The sequence below is a fragment of the Mirounga leonina genome, unplaced genomic scaffold (genome assembly GCF_011800145.1).
Source record: "Mirounga leonina isolate KUSES-001 unplaced genomic scaffold, KU_Mleo_1.0 Mir_174, whole genome shotgun sequence".
Classification (NCBI taxonomy): Eukaryota; Metazoa; Chordata; class Mammalia; order Carnivora; family Phocidae; genus Mirounga; species Mirounga leonina.
The window spans coordinates 62414821-62428313 of NW_023270451.1; the positions used below are offsets into that span (position 1 = coordinate 62414821).

Consider the following 13493-nt stretch of genomic DNA (forward strand, 5'->3'; position numbering starts at 1 on the left):
ACAAACACTTATTATCTTTTTCATTTTAACTATCCTGTATGAAGTGGTATCTCATTATAGGTTTGATTTGCATTTCCCTGGTAGCTAATGGTGTTGAACATCTTTTCATGTGCTTATTGGTTTTGTTTATCTTCTTTGGAGAACCGTCAATTCACAACCTTATTTTTTAAATTGGGCTCTTTGTCTACTTACTGAGCTATAGTAGTCCTTTATATATTCTAAATATAGTTTCCTCCCTTACCTGATATATGACTTGCAAAAATTTTCTGTCATTCTATGGGTCATCTTTTTGCTTTCTTGAGGGTATCCTTGGAAGCACAGAAGTTTTTAATTCTGATGATGATGCCAATTTATCTATTTTTTTTCCTTTTGTTGCTTGTGCTTTTTGGTTTCAATTATTTAAGAAACCGCTGCCTAATCCAAGGGCATGAAGATTTACATCTATGATTTCTTCTACAAGTTCTATAGTGTTTGCTCTTATATTTAGATCTTTGGTCCATTTTGAGTTCATTTTTATATATGCTGTGAGGATGGGGTCCAGCTTCATTCTTTTGCATGTGGATATCCAGTTGTTTCAGCACCATTTGATGAAATATTATTTTCCTCTACTGAATTGTCTTAGCACCCTTTTCAAAAATCAATTGACCATAAATATGAGGATTATTTCCAGACTCACACTCTATTCCTATTTTATTCTTTTTCATGCTACTGTAAATTGAATTGGTTTTTTTCAGTATCATTTTTGTTTCATTTATTGATATTGTATAGACATACAATCAATTTTGTATTATTACCTGTGTCCTGCAACTTTGCTGAACTCATGTATTAGGTCTAATGTTTTTTAAAGTATTCTTTTGAATTTTCTATGTATAAGATCGATACCACCTGCAAATAGAGGTAGTTTTACTTCTTCCTTCCAAATCTGGATGTGTTGTATTTCATTTTCTTGCCTAACTGCCCTGGATAGACCCTCCAGTACAAGTTGAGTATAAGTGCCAAAAGCATCATTTTCTTGTTTCTGATTTCAAGGGGAAATCTTTCAGTCTTTCATCATTAAGTATGATGCTACCTATAGGTTTTTCACAGATGTTCTTTATCAGGTTTCAACTCCTAGTTTGTTGAATCTTTTTATTACGCCAGGGTGTTAAATTTTGTTAAATGCTTTTTCTGTCCCTAATGAGGTGATCATGTGGATTTTGATTTGCTCTTACCTATTTCCTTTTCCAAACACTCAAGAGAAAACTGTAAAAAATGAGATTTACTCGGTAAATCATAATTTTACCAAAAAAGCCATAAAATATAATTATTGCAAAGGTTTATAGATAGGTAATATAAGAGTATCTAAGTGAATCAATTTGAAAAATACAAAAATATAGCTGTGTGAAAAATTTTTTTCTTACTAAAAAGTTTATCTGCTGATCATAGGAAAATATACTCTTATAAGAAAAAAGTTGCACAATAAATTAACATATAGCACAATCATCACTTTCGCATACACATGAAAAAAATGAATGTAGAATTATTGAAATTCTCTGGTAATTACTGGCATCTCCTGTTCCAAATGTTTTCATATTAAAATAGAGATTTGTATTTTAAAAACATCATTGTATTGACTGACTCAAAAAATATCATGCTTTATATTTCAAAGCAGCACATTAGCAAGCAGGTTTGTTGCACAAATGTTCAGAGCTACGGTGCCTGGGAAGATAAAACCAAGATATAATTCTCAATTATGGTTTGATTATGCTCTGTGTTGTATATATAATGCCTTCTGCTTTAATTCGCTCCAATACTGGTCCATAGATGTCCTTTGAAAAGGGCCCCATCAGGCCTTTACCTTTAATTTCACCTAGAAGAAAATAAATTTGTAGTTACCATTTTAAAGTTATTATTATGGTTAATTTCCACAGCAAGAGCCTCCATACCATAAACAGGGAAAGGCGTTAACTACAGATCGAAAGCAGAGCTGGACTTAGGGACAGTATCAGAATTTACACATTTAACTGCATTAACTATCGCCAAAATGATCAGAGAATAAAGTGTAGTAAGAAAGTAAAGTAAACCTAACTTGTCTGCTTTATTTGCTGATGCTTTTTTTAAAAAAGCATAACACCAACAGAATGAATTAAAACCAATCTGATTATTTGGGCACAATAATAATTGTGTTAGGATGATTGAAACAGCAAGTCTGAGTTCTTTCCTTAAAGTCCATGATGACCTCACCCCTCATCACCTCTTCACTCTGGTTCCTTGGTAACTCCATAGGTCGCTTAATTTGATATTAGCTAATATGCTACTGTGGATACATTGTTTCAGTATTTCACATTTAGACACTTGATGTTTGTTACTCCCCTTGCACACTCACAAGGGCCAAATGATGATTATACTCAGAGGTAATGCTTACTGAATGTATAGCTGATCTTAAGGGGAGAGAGAAGAGTTGAAATTTGAACTTAGTTTAAAATATTTATTGAGTGCTAACAATATACTGAGAAATGAAGATTAATAAAACATGGTCTGTATTTTTGGGGATCTGGAAGTGAATACCCTCTGCTCTTTCAGTGTTAACACCCCTAAAATATGAAAAATGAAGGAAAGAAAGGAAGAGTTAACATTGCCTGGGCGGTGATGTATGTGGTAGGAACTTAGGAACTTCATGTATTATTTCACTTCAGCATCACAAAAAAAATTTAAAAACCCCACGAAACTATGAATGAGGATAACAATCCCCACTTTAAGATGAGGGAGCTCTAGCTCAGATATGCTGAGTAACTTGCACCCCATCACTCTGCCTTCTTGTCATTGAACTGGGCCAAAAATGTGTAAGTCTAAAACTCATGGCTTTTACTCACCATAAGGTGATCTCCCAGTCAGTCAGTATTTAGAACTTCTGAGACAGCTCACTTTTAGTGAACACCAGTGTCATATTCAAGAGTAATTATTTGGCATCCAGGCACTCAATGACTTGGAGATGACATGGTGACAGGTTCAGATCTCCAATGAAAGAACTTACCATCAAGCAACATCTTGGCTGCCATAGCAGTGGGTAACCCCACAGTTTTAGCCATGGCTGAAAAGCCATTGATGTCCCCATAAACCACAAGATCAATAGTTTTATTTTCCAAATGTCCAGAAGGATGTCTGATTCCAAAACTGTCTCTCATCACAATCATATCTTTCTCTCCAGGGCCTTAAGATAAATAAACAGACATTCTTCAATGTCATTATCATCACAACTCCAATATTGCAATTCATCTGCTCCTACCCTTTTGCTCTCATAAGTTTCTCCTCCCATCATATGTGGTCCCTAGACAATTACCTATACTACTCTTTATCCCAAAGGCCAAGAGAAAAACTCAAGAAGTGATCACTCTGGCCACGTTCCTTTGTCCAGGTTGGTATCACTGTCGCCTGGCTACAGACCTGAAGGCACCCACTCTGCCCCCAAAAGCTCCTTCAGCATTTCCCTAATGCATTAAAAGTAAAACTAATAATTTGTAGGGCGCCTGGGTGGCTCAGTCGTTAAGCGTCTGCCTTCGGCTCAGGTCATGATCCCAGGGTCCTGGGATCGAGTCCCACATCAGGCTCCCTGCTCAGCGGGAAGCCTGCTTCTCCCTCTCCCACTCCCCCTGCTTGTGTTCCTGCTCTCACTGTCTCTCTCTCTTCAAATAAATAAATAAAATCTTTAAAAAAAAAAAAAACTAATAATTTGTTCCTTTCTTATATTCCCCAAGTTCATTCCTATTTGATAGTTCTCTTATTCTTCCCTCTGGACAAATAGCCCAAGTGCTCTTTCCCTCCTAGCATACTTCCCCATCCCTACTGCTTGGTTCCAGCCCTCCCAACTATTCACTAGTTGTGCTGACTGCATCTTACGGTGCTGTTTCTGGGACGTGTAGCTAATACCCCATGGCCTACCATAGGAGAGTTTCCTGGCCAAATGCTTGGAGAGTGCATCCACCACAGACTCTGCTTGAGGGACTTGTTCATCCCCAAGTAAGCCCAACCTGAGAAGCACAAGAAGTGGCTGTGTTACGTCAAGTCCTACACAGAATCTCACTTGGGAAGAAGGGAGCTCTTTGGGTTTTATCTTGAAAGGGAAGAATCGCAAGATGACAGTCCAAGTTACAGGACTCTCCTACATTGTAAATAACAATAAAATAGTAATGTTTTAATCTTTAGAATCATCAGACTCCCCAAGGCAGTGCTCCCTGGAGCTGAACTGACACACTGTAATTCCACGCTGTTGCAAAGCTTCACATGAGATTAATTTACAGGTTAGTTCTCCCACATTAGGGAGACCGGCATAATGTACCACAGGCTGTGTGAATGAACATTTTAAAGTAGTTGCAAAAGACTAGGAGAATCTCTTCCAGGAAAGAAAAAAATATCCCACCTTGCTTGGAAACTGAGTAGTTGAAGTGTCTCAAGTTAAGTATTTCCCAAGTTATAATTGCCATTAAATTTCTCTCTTTATCTACTTTCTTATCCACACGTGAACACAGTACTTGGCAATCTCTCTACAATAGGCCAACATTAGAACAGTAAATTAATCAAAGACAATGTAAAATGCCTGGTTCTATCTTGACTCCTTTTTGACTAGAAAGGACTAAAAAAATCATTGATATTTTTATTGATATTGAAGGAATCCAGTATTTTGCTGAGTTGACTGGTGGGTGCCTACCGTTCAGCAGCCTCCAGCTGGGTATTGTCTCTTCCTAGTTTCTGAAAGACCGCTTCCTTGAGCACATCATGCTTGGAGGAGGGTGAAATCCCAACCAGATCACAAAGGAGCTCTTTCTGGTCATAAAAATAAAGATAAAATTCTAAGTTCCTAATAAATAATCAGTTGAGAAATTATCCTATTAAGACATTTGATCACAGGGCGCCTGGGTGGCTCAGTTGGTTAAGCGACTGCCTTCGGCTCAAGTCATGATCCTGGAGTCCCGGGATCGAGTCCCACATCGGGCTCCCTACTCAGCAGGGGGTCTGCTTCTCCCTCTGCCCTCTTCCCTCTCGTGCTCTCTGTCTCTCATTCTCTCTCTCTCAAATAAATAAAAATCTTTAAAAAAAAAAAAAGACATTTGATCACAAATGCACCTCAAATTTTAAATTAGAAATGACTAGAAATAGTAAATGGTAATGCTTACACATACATCCACACATGTCTACACACTTACCCATCAATAAATTATATTCCAAAACAATATTTCAGCAATAAAAATGGGTCATAACACAAAATCAATACTAAACAGATGGCATCATATTTACCATCACATCCTCTCCATTACTTTTTCATCCATTCTCCCTCACCCTCCAGTAGCCCATTTTGGCCAGGATCAAGTGGAAGGGGCTCATTGCTATGGTTGCCAGTAGCAACCAGAGTTCTTTCATAGGTTCAAGAGATGACAAAGACCTTGCAGATAATAAAATCTCAAAGCAGTAACACTTAAGCAATGGTCATAGCTTTTTGTACTTTCTTAAATAAGGCTTTTTTCCAGGATTTCAAGGGAAAAAGTTAAGCTCTCAATTAAGGAAAAACAAACTGGTTCACAGGCCAAATTTGGCTCAATGCCTGGTTTTGTAAAGAAAATTTTTATTAGAAGATATCCATGCTTATTTGTTTATGTATTTGTCTATGGCAGAATTGAGTACGTATGGCCCATAAGGCCTAATATATTTACAATCTGGTCCTTTATCAAAAAAAATTTTGCCAGCCCCTATTCTAAACTGTAGCTACCAAAATACCAAGACTACCCCTAAGAATACCTGTACCAGCCCTCCCAATCCAGCTGCGTCAACCTCAGAATTCACTCTATAAATGTACATTCACTCCTGTCTAACATGTACATTTATCAAAGGTAAAACAGATTTGGAAGACTCTCAGATACATGGAAAATGGAATCCAAAGCAATAGCTAGCAAGAATATCAAAGTTAGCAATACTGATCTTTTTCTCCTTGTGATAAATTGCTGGCATTTCTACTGGAATATGGGCACACTGGTTCATGTCGGATGAACAAGTAACAGCTGATAGTTAGGGGAAGCTCTGCTTTACATTCAATTCTAAGCCTTCAAAGTCCCTTCCAACCTGGAGACTCTAAGATTTTAATGCAACACAAATATGGGCATAAATTCAGTAACTGAAAACTCAAATTACTCATGGTTAAAAATGATCAAATGAGAGAACTGATGGGATTTGGGGGTAGGAAGTCCAGTTCTGTGATATCACCAATAGCTCTCCTGGGTTATCAATTGCAGGAGGCCCAAGTTTATCTACTGTCACTGGGTCACCACTTAGACAAGTGGTAGAGCTCAGAGCCCAAATCCATCTCTTCTCAGGGCTGAGGGAGCAAATAAATAGTACAAGCTGCTACAGGAAATAAGCCCAGTGGGTCAGGCCCATGATCTCTCCAACCTTCCACAAACAAGGAAAAATAAGGGGTCTGGAGGGTTAGGTTTATCTAAGCCACAGGATAGGTACCTTGCTGGTCCAAACCAAAGTTCAAACCTGACCATTTTTGAAGAACAGCAAACAACACGTAATTCTGGAGTCACTCACCCAGGTGAGAGGGTTGGCCTCAGGTCGAAGGGCAGGGAATGCATCTCTGTTTATAAGACCCAGTTTTACAAATCCATTCAAAGCTTTGGCATACCCCTATAAAAGAATTATTAAGTAGTGTATGACATTTTTCCCTTCAAAGAAAAAATTTTAAATGCTTTTTTGAAAAGAGGGATCTGTCTTTGTAATTCATGTAGAAGACAGGCTGAAAGTAGTCATCTGACTTGCCTGTATGGATGCAAACACCTTCAGGTTCAGACTGGAATCAAGAGTGTCACAGCAATTCTGCTGGCTTACCTAAAAGACCTTCAAAGACTTGGGTCTTTACTTCTGTTTCTGAGTAACATGGGAGGGGTATTTCTGGCAGGAGAAGGGCAAATGTCCTCATGTGTTATGCCCTTCCAGCTCAGCAGAATAGTATTTAGCAGAACAGTTCCCTCTCTTATACCCCACAAAAGAGATAATCCATTCTGCTGATTAGGAGCCACTATCCTAATGCACATAGGGAGCAGGAAGAGAGGTAGGAATCAGAGAGCTTCTTCTGAAATCACACGAATGTGGGGGAGGGGAGTCAAGGAGAAGGAGTTGGGAAGGATCCCATGGGAAGGTGACAGCAAGCTGGGTCTGCAAGGACACGCAGGTGATAGGCAGGCGCAGGAGAGTAACCAAGGCCTCTCTGTCATACTCAGATGATAGTGTCTCATCTTTAATGTTGGAAAGAATATTTGGGTTACTGAGGGGTAACTGAAGGCATTGCCCAGAATGGTGGCCCTCATGGATATGAACACTGCAACATCTTCCACCTTCTGGGGTTCTGTGGGAATGGCTGTCATCCATACACATCCTTGAGAGCTTTATTTAATTCTTAAAGCTCTTTTTTTAAAAAAAAGATTTTATTTATTTATTTGAAAGAGAAAGACACAGCGAGAGAGGGAACACAAGCAAGGGGAGTGGGAGAGGGAGAAGCAGGCTTCCCACTGAGCAGGGAGCCCAATGCGGGGCTCAATCCCAGGACCCTGGGATCATGACCTGAGCCGAAGGCAGACGCTTAACGACTGAGCCACCCAGGTGCCCCAATTCTTAAAGCTCTTAAAATGTTCTATTCCTGGGTCTACATGTTTGGCAAGAGACTGTATCTAAAGCTATCAGAAAATCTTAACTCCTGGGGTGCCTGGGTGGCTCAGTTGGTTGAGCATCTGACCCTTGATCTCAGCTCAGCTCTTGGATCTCAGGGTTTTGAGTTCAAGCTCCATGTTGGGCTCCACACTGGGCATAGGGCCTATTTAAAAAAAAAAAAAAAAAAAGACTAAAGAAAATCCTAATTCCTAAACCCTTCCAAAAATGCAACTACTATATTCTTAGAACAAAATGAAGAAAACAGAATCAAGAAATCTGCCAGCACTGAGGATGTTACGGCTTCAGTTCAGACTAGAGTTTCTGCTGTGCTTAGAGGCTTGTGGAACATCCATGGTTCCTAGATCGCCTTTGGTTGTCTTCACTGACATCTTGTTTGATTCCTGGATCATGAGGACATCACATTCACAGGAGTACAGGTACCTGCCCTCTAGGAGCTTACAATCATTTTCAGGAGACAACAAAAATATACATAAAAACCTAACTAAAAGTGCTGCTCAGTGCCAATAAATGTAATAAAAGCTTTAAAGAGTAAGAACTATAGTGGCTTTCTCTCTTTAAGAATAAACAGGAGTAATGTATGGTAATTAACATAACATAATAAAAAAAAGAATAAACAGAAGTTGGGGTGCTTGGGTGGCTCAGTCCATTGAGCAGCTGACTCTTGATTTTGGCTCAGGTCATGATCTCAGGGTGGGGCTCCATGTTTGGCAGGGAGTCTGCTTGAGGATTCTCTCTCTCCCTCTCCTTTGGCCTCTCTGCTCTCGCTCTCTCTCTCTCTAAAATAAATACAAATCAATCTAACAAATAAATAAATAAACAGGAGTTGATGTGGAGAAGCAAAGCAAACCAGAAGCCAGACTTCATGTGCCAACACTGTGGAAATAACCTCTGCTTTTACGTGACTTTTGTGCACACAGGAAAAACACCACCAGTGTTCACTGACTCCTGAGGCCCACCCCATGTAAGGAAGGGGGACAGGAAAAGATCTGGATGAGGGACCTGTGATCTTAAATAACATGGTATGGAAAGCTTCATGACAGCCAAGTCCTGAAGGAGCCAAACGAGAGTGTGAAGATATCTGAGAGAAAAAGTTCCGGGCAAAAGCAGCAGCTAGTGAAGAGAAAAGAGCAAGGGGAAAGTATGCACAGAATGGAAGGGTTATCACCGATGGGCCTATGTGTCTTCCATCTTCCAGAGAAAAAGATCATTAGTGAATGGTGGATAACACCACATGACAAACCCCCTTTCTGCCCTCACCAGGAAATCTCATGGGGCATCGAGATCTAAAACCAGATCTTTGATTTTCAGAGAGGTGGTATGTTAGAGATGCTGCTTGGGGTGGGTTGAGAAGTGTCTCCCTCATAATTCACATCTACCCAGAACCTCAGACTATGACCTCATTGGGATATTTGCAGATATAATTAGTTAAGGATCTCAATATGAAACCAATCTATATTTAAGGTAGACCCTAAATCCAATGACTGGTGTCCTTACAAGAAGAGAAGAGGACAGAGGGACACACACAGAAGGTGGTGATATGAAGATAGAGGCAGAGATTGGACCAGTGTGCCAAGTTAAAGAACACCAAGAATTGCAAGCAGTCATCAGAAGTAGAGAGAGACATGGAACAGTTTCTCCCTCCAAACTTCCAGAAAAAAAAAACAACTCTGCCCACACTTTGATTTCAGACTTCTGACCTCAAGAATAGTGAGAGACTAAATTTCTGTTGTTGTAAGCTACATGGTTTGCAGCAATTTGTTAGAACAGCCCTAGGAAACTACACTGATTGTCTTAATCTGGTCATTCTTGTCACTACTCTTTTGTGATTAATACTTAAATATGTGGTGGACATTTGCATTTATACCCCTAGAATCTACACCCCACTTTGTGGTAAAAACATTTTAGATTTGCTTTGGGGAAAATGATGCTGACTATATCTTCAGCTTTCAGGACATGAAACAAAAGGCAAAAGCTGATTGGCATATTTTATCCCACTGACCCCACTGATATTTTTAGCTATACTTTTTCATTCTCACTGGATTTGAACCAAAGAGGCTGGGGATGCTGTCACCACCGTGCCACCATGTACAGCCTGGGACCTGCAGCCAGCACTCCAAGGAAGAGACGAGAGGCAAAGAGAAACCAAGCGCCCCTGAGGTCACTTGACCCCAAAACTCACTATATCTGAAAGTGACCCTTCCCCTCCCCCCCCAAGTCCTCATGAGTCAGAAGTTCCCTTTTTGCTCAGGCCATCTTGAGTTGTCTCTTAAAACATTCACTCAAAGAGTGCTGAGAAAACAGACTCCAACCTGGTTTATTATCCTAATTATTTTGATTACTAAGAAAAATTAAGCGTACACATCACTTACATCAAAACAGGAAATATGTTTCATCTCAAATACAGCTGCTTACCTTATATCTCAGTGTCCCCCGCAGCAAAGTGTGCGCAGATGGAATGCCATAAATCTCAGCATATTTTGTACTGTCTCTGTTAGGATAGCCTTCCAAATTTAAGCCAGGGAAATAATCCATGGGAGTAACTGCATCAAGAAAGGAGATGCCCCCTGCAACATTCACAACCTGAAGAACATTGAAAACGCACAATGGGGTTACAACATTGTACTCCCCTGTGGACTTATCTGCATTATTTGCATAAAAAAGAAATCAACAGGGTGCCTGGGTGGCTCAGTCATTAAGCGTTCGGCTCAGGTCATGATCCCAGGGTCCTGGGATTGAGCCCCGCATCAGGCTCCCTGCTCGGCGGGAAGCCTGCTTCTCCCTCTCCCACTCCCTCTGCTTGTGTTCCTGCTCTCGCTATCTCTCTCTGTCAAATAAATAAATAAAATGTTTAGGAAAAAAAAAGAAATCAACATTTTAAAAGAAAGCAATAGAGGAATTGAGAAAAAACATTTTAATGAAACTACCATAACTGACATCCCATACTCAAGCGATTCCACTAACAATTCAGAAGGCCATGATTCTCCCAAGCTTTAAAATCTGACTTAAATCTAGATAAGATGGCACTGAATTATGTCCCATTAGGGGTTTGTTTTTAAATAAATAATAAGCAAAAAGCAACAGACCCTCATTTCAATGGCTATGCTCAGATAACAGTGGCAAGATCCTCACTTCACTCTTCACTTACACATGCCTCTGAATGTTGCATATCAGGCACCAGTCTTGTACATTTCTGTCACAGCTAGCATTAACGGGGCACCTACCATGTACGTGCCAGGACCACACTCATTGTGGAGGGAAGGAGAGTGATGAAGATGAAGAAGTTGCAATCTCTGTCTTCATTCCCTCCTTCATTCACTGAACAAACATTTACTGAATGTCCGCCAAGTACGAGGAGCTGTGCTGGAGCAAGTACAAGGACCTCACAGCCTGGACTAGTCACCCTACGGGTGTACGCTGGGGACAGGGAATGGGAGAGATGTCCCCTTACAAGAAAGACAACGTGTGAACATACAGCGAAACGCAAAGAAGTGCTACCCCTTAGTGCTAGTGCTAGTCTTACTGCTGGTGAGAATTAAAGTCAATTCCCAAGCTCTTCTGATTTCTCTGTAATCCTCCTACCTGCTCCCTCCCCGATCACAGTCAAAAGGCACCAAAGCGTATTTTTCCCTTTGATTTTGATGAAAGGACTAAATTGTTCTTTTGGTGTGTGAAGTTTATGAGATGATGAAAAACATTCTGGCGTGATCAAATCAGGGCTGAGAGTCTGGGGGCTGCTGGTAGAACTGGGTTTGTCCCTCCTGCACCACTGGAAACAGCTTCTGACCACACGTCTGCAGCTGCAAAAACCACCCAAAGGAGTCTTCTGCTAAACTTAATGAGCCCTAGAGTTTATTTGTAGATAGGTTCTGCCTGTGCCTTGGTCTGAGAGAGAAAAAGGAAATGTCTGTGTAGGTCGCTGAAGGCCCAGAAGGAAATGGGCATTGCTGACTGGAGTCAGGCCTGGTGACATCTCTGCAGTTAAAGGCTTAGGTGTGCAGAGCACCAAGCACCACTAAAATTCCAGGAGTGAGAGCTGAAGGACTCAAGGAGGACTTCTCATTTAACTTCCTTAGGAAACTCCCCTGGACTACACAGTGAGCATTTCCAGAGGGACCATTTCTGCCCTATGGCTTTCACACTAATCTCTTCTATCAGAATAGTAAAATTAGAAAAAAAATCTAATAAGCAAGCAAATGTTAACCTTTAGGGTCCCCACACACACATCTCACTTCTAGAACTCATGGCAATTCTAAAGTTTGTTTGTTTTTTACTTATTTGAAGGTGAGGAAATTGTTTTAAAGAAAAATTCTGTAGAGACTACTTATATTCCAGCACTTTACCAATCAGAAAGAAATCAGCTGGTTCATAAAAGTTTATCATCAGATCCTTGGAAGAAACTAGGGAAATAGCAACTGAATAGTCATGATTCACTTAGAGACTGACAGCTGCCAAAACAACTTGTCCCCCAAATTCCTGGGTAATCACTGTCACTTGACCTCAATGCAGAGTTGTATTTCTAGGGCTATATCGTGGGGTTCATGAATAAGCCCTATCCTGTTTAATATTTTATTAATGGCTTAGATGAAGAAAGACATATTTATTTATTTGGCAGAGAATATGCATTTTTTCTGACTCGACAGTGCTCACTCCCAACACCCACTGGGAGCAGAAATAGTGGCTCATGATCCACTATGGCCACAGGCTGCTCTAAATCCAGCTCTTCCCACACCCACACGTCTTTCCCCAACCACTGACTGACAATAAGCTTGATCGCCAAAGTGACAAAACATTTAAATACAGGAAATATAGGACTTGTTCTGAGCTAGGTGCCTTATACACACAAAACTGAGAGTCACCCAGAGGCAGATTTGAACCCGGATCTGTCTGACTCCAATGTCCACGTTCTTTCTACTACACCATACTGTCCCCCTAATTGTGCTTATTTGTGGATCAGTATTTTGAGAAGGCTACTGATTGACAAGGTGCAGCATTCCAATCATGGCACTTGCTAACTGCATTCAAAATGGTTGCGGGCAATGGAGAGTAGTAGCTCTTCCTACAAAGGAGGGCTGGGTGCTGCAGTCCAGCTAGGGGCAGGCAATGGGAAGAAAGCTACAAAACCTATCTCAGAGCTGTGTTTTCAGAGCAAGCATGATCCCAAGAGTATTTGTTTCACCGGGAGTCGCTTAGGAGAGGGGGCCAAAGGAGATGATGGTGCTCTACCACGTCACTCCCCAGAGCCACCAATGTCCCACCACCCTCGAACTAAAAGAAGACACAGCCACTGTCTTCCAAATATGTGGAAGGGAATCATATTTGCTAGGAATACTATTAGAAGTTAGAAGTTAAAAATGGTGCCAGTGGCTGGAAATTCCTGCAAGGATGTAGGACAGTAAGATACATCCTAGTTCATAGGCCACTGCCTGAGATGCTGGAAAAGTTTAAGGTTTCAACCTTAAGCAGAAGCCAGAGAGGTCACCTGACTCTCCATCGTGATTCCCTGAATTATATGCTTCGTGGTGGGGGTGATAGCGGCAGAGGGGATGGAGGGACAAGAATACAAGAGAAGCTTTAAGAAGTTTAACGATCTGGGCTGGGAGACACACAGATGCACTTGAATTACTGAGCAAATAATACAGCATCCGGAAGCTTCTTACAGACAAAGTGTGGGAGTCTGGACAAAAGAATAGTGAATGGGGGCTGAAGTCGTCAGGAAAAGCTGCATCCACAAGAGGGAACTTGAGTGGGACCTTGAAAAAAGTATCATTTTAGCAAAGAAAAGAAAGGCATCGTGT

General features: G+C 40.7%; 1 protein-coding gene across 3 annotated transcripts in view; it reads right to left on the reverse strand.

Moving 5' to 3' along the window:
- Positions 1–1270: 1270 nt before the first annotated feature.
- AASS (aminoadipate-semialdehyde synthase) overlaps positions 1271–13493 on the reverse strand; it is a 70765-nt gene continuing 58542 nt past the window's right edge. For 2 of the 3 annotated variants that reach the window (XM_035021006.1, XM_035021007.1), the window contains exons 19-24: positions 10111–10278; positions 6562–6657; positions 4685–4800; positions 3919–4007; positions 3014–3190; positions 1271–1849 (exon numbers count right to left, since the gene is read on the reverse strand). In XM_035021006.1, the coding sequence (XP_034876897.1) occupies positions 1731–1849; positions 3014–3190; positions 3919–4007; positions 4685–4800; positions 6562–6657; positions 10111–10278 (765 nt within the window). In that variant the 3' untranslated portion in view covers positions 1271–1730. The other variant, XM_035021008.1, reaches the window with a different exon arrangement.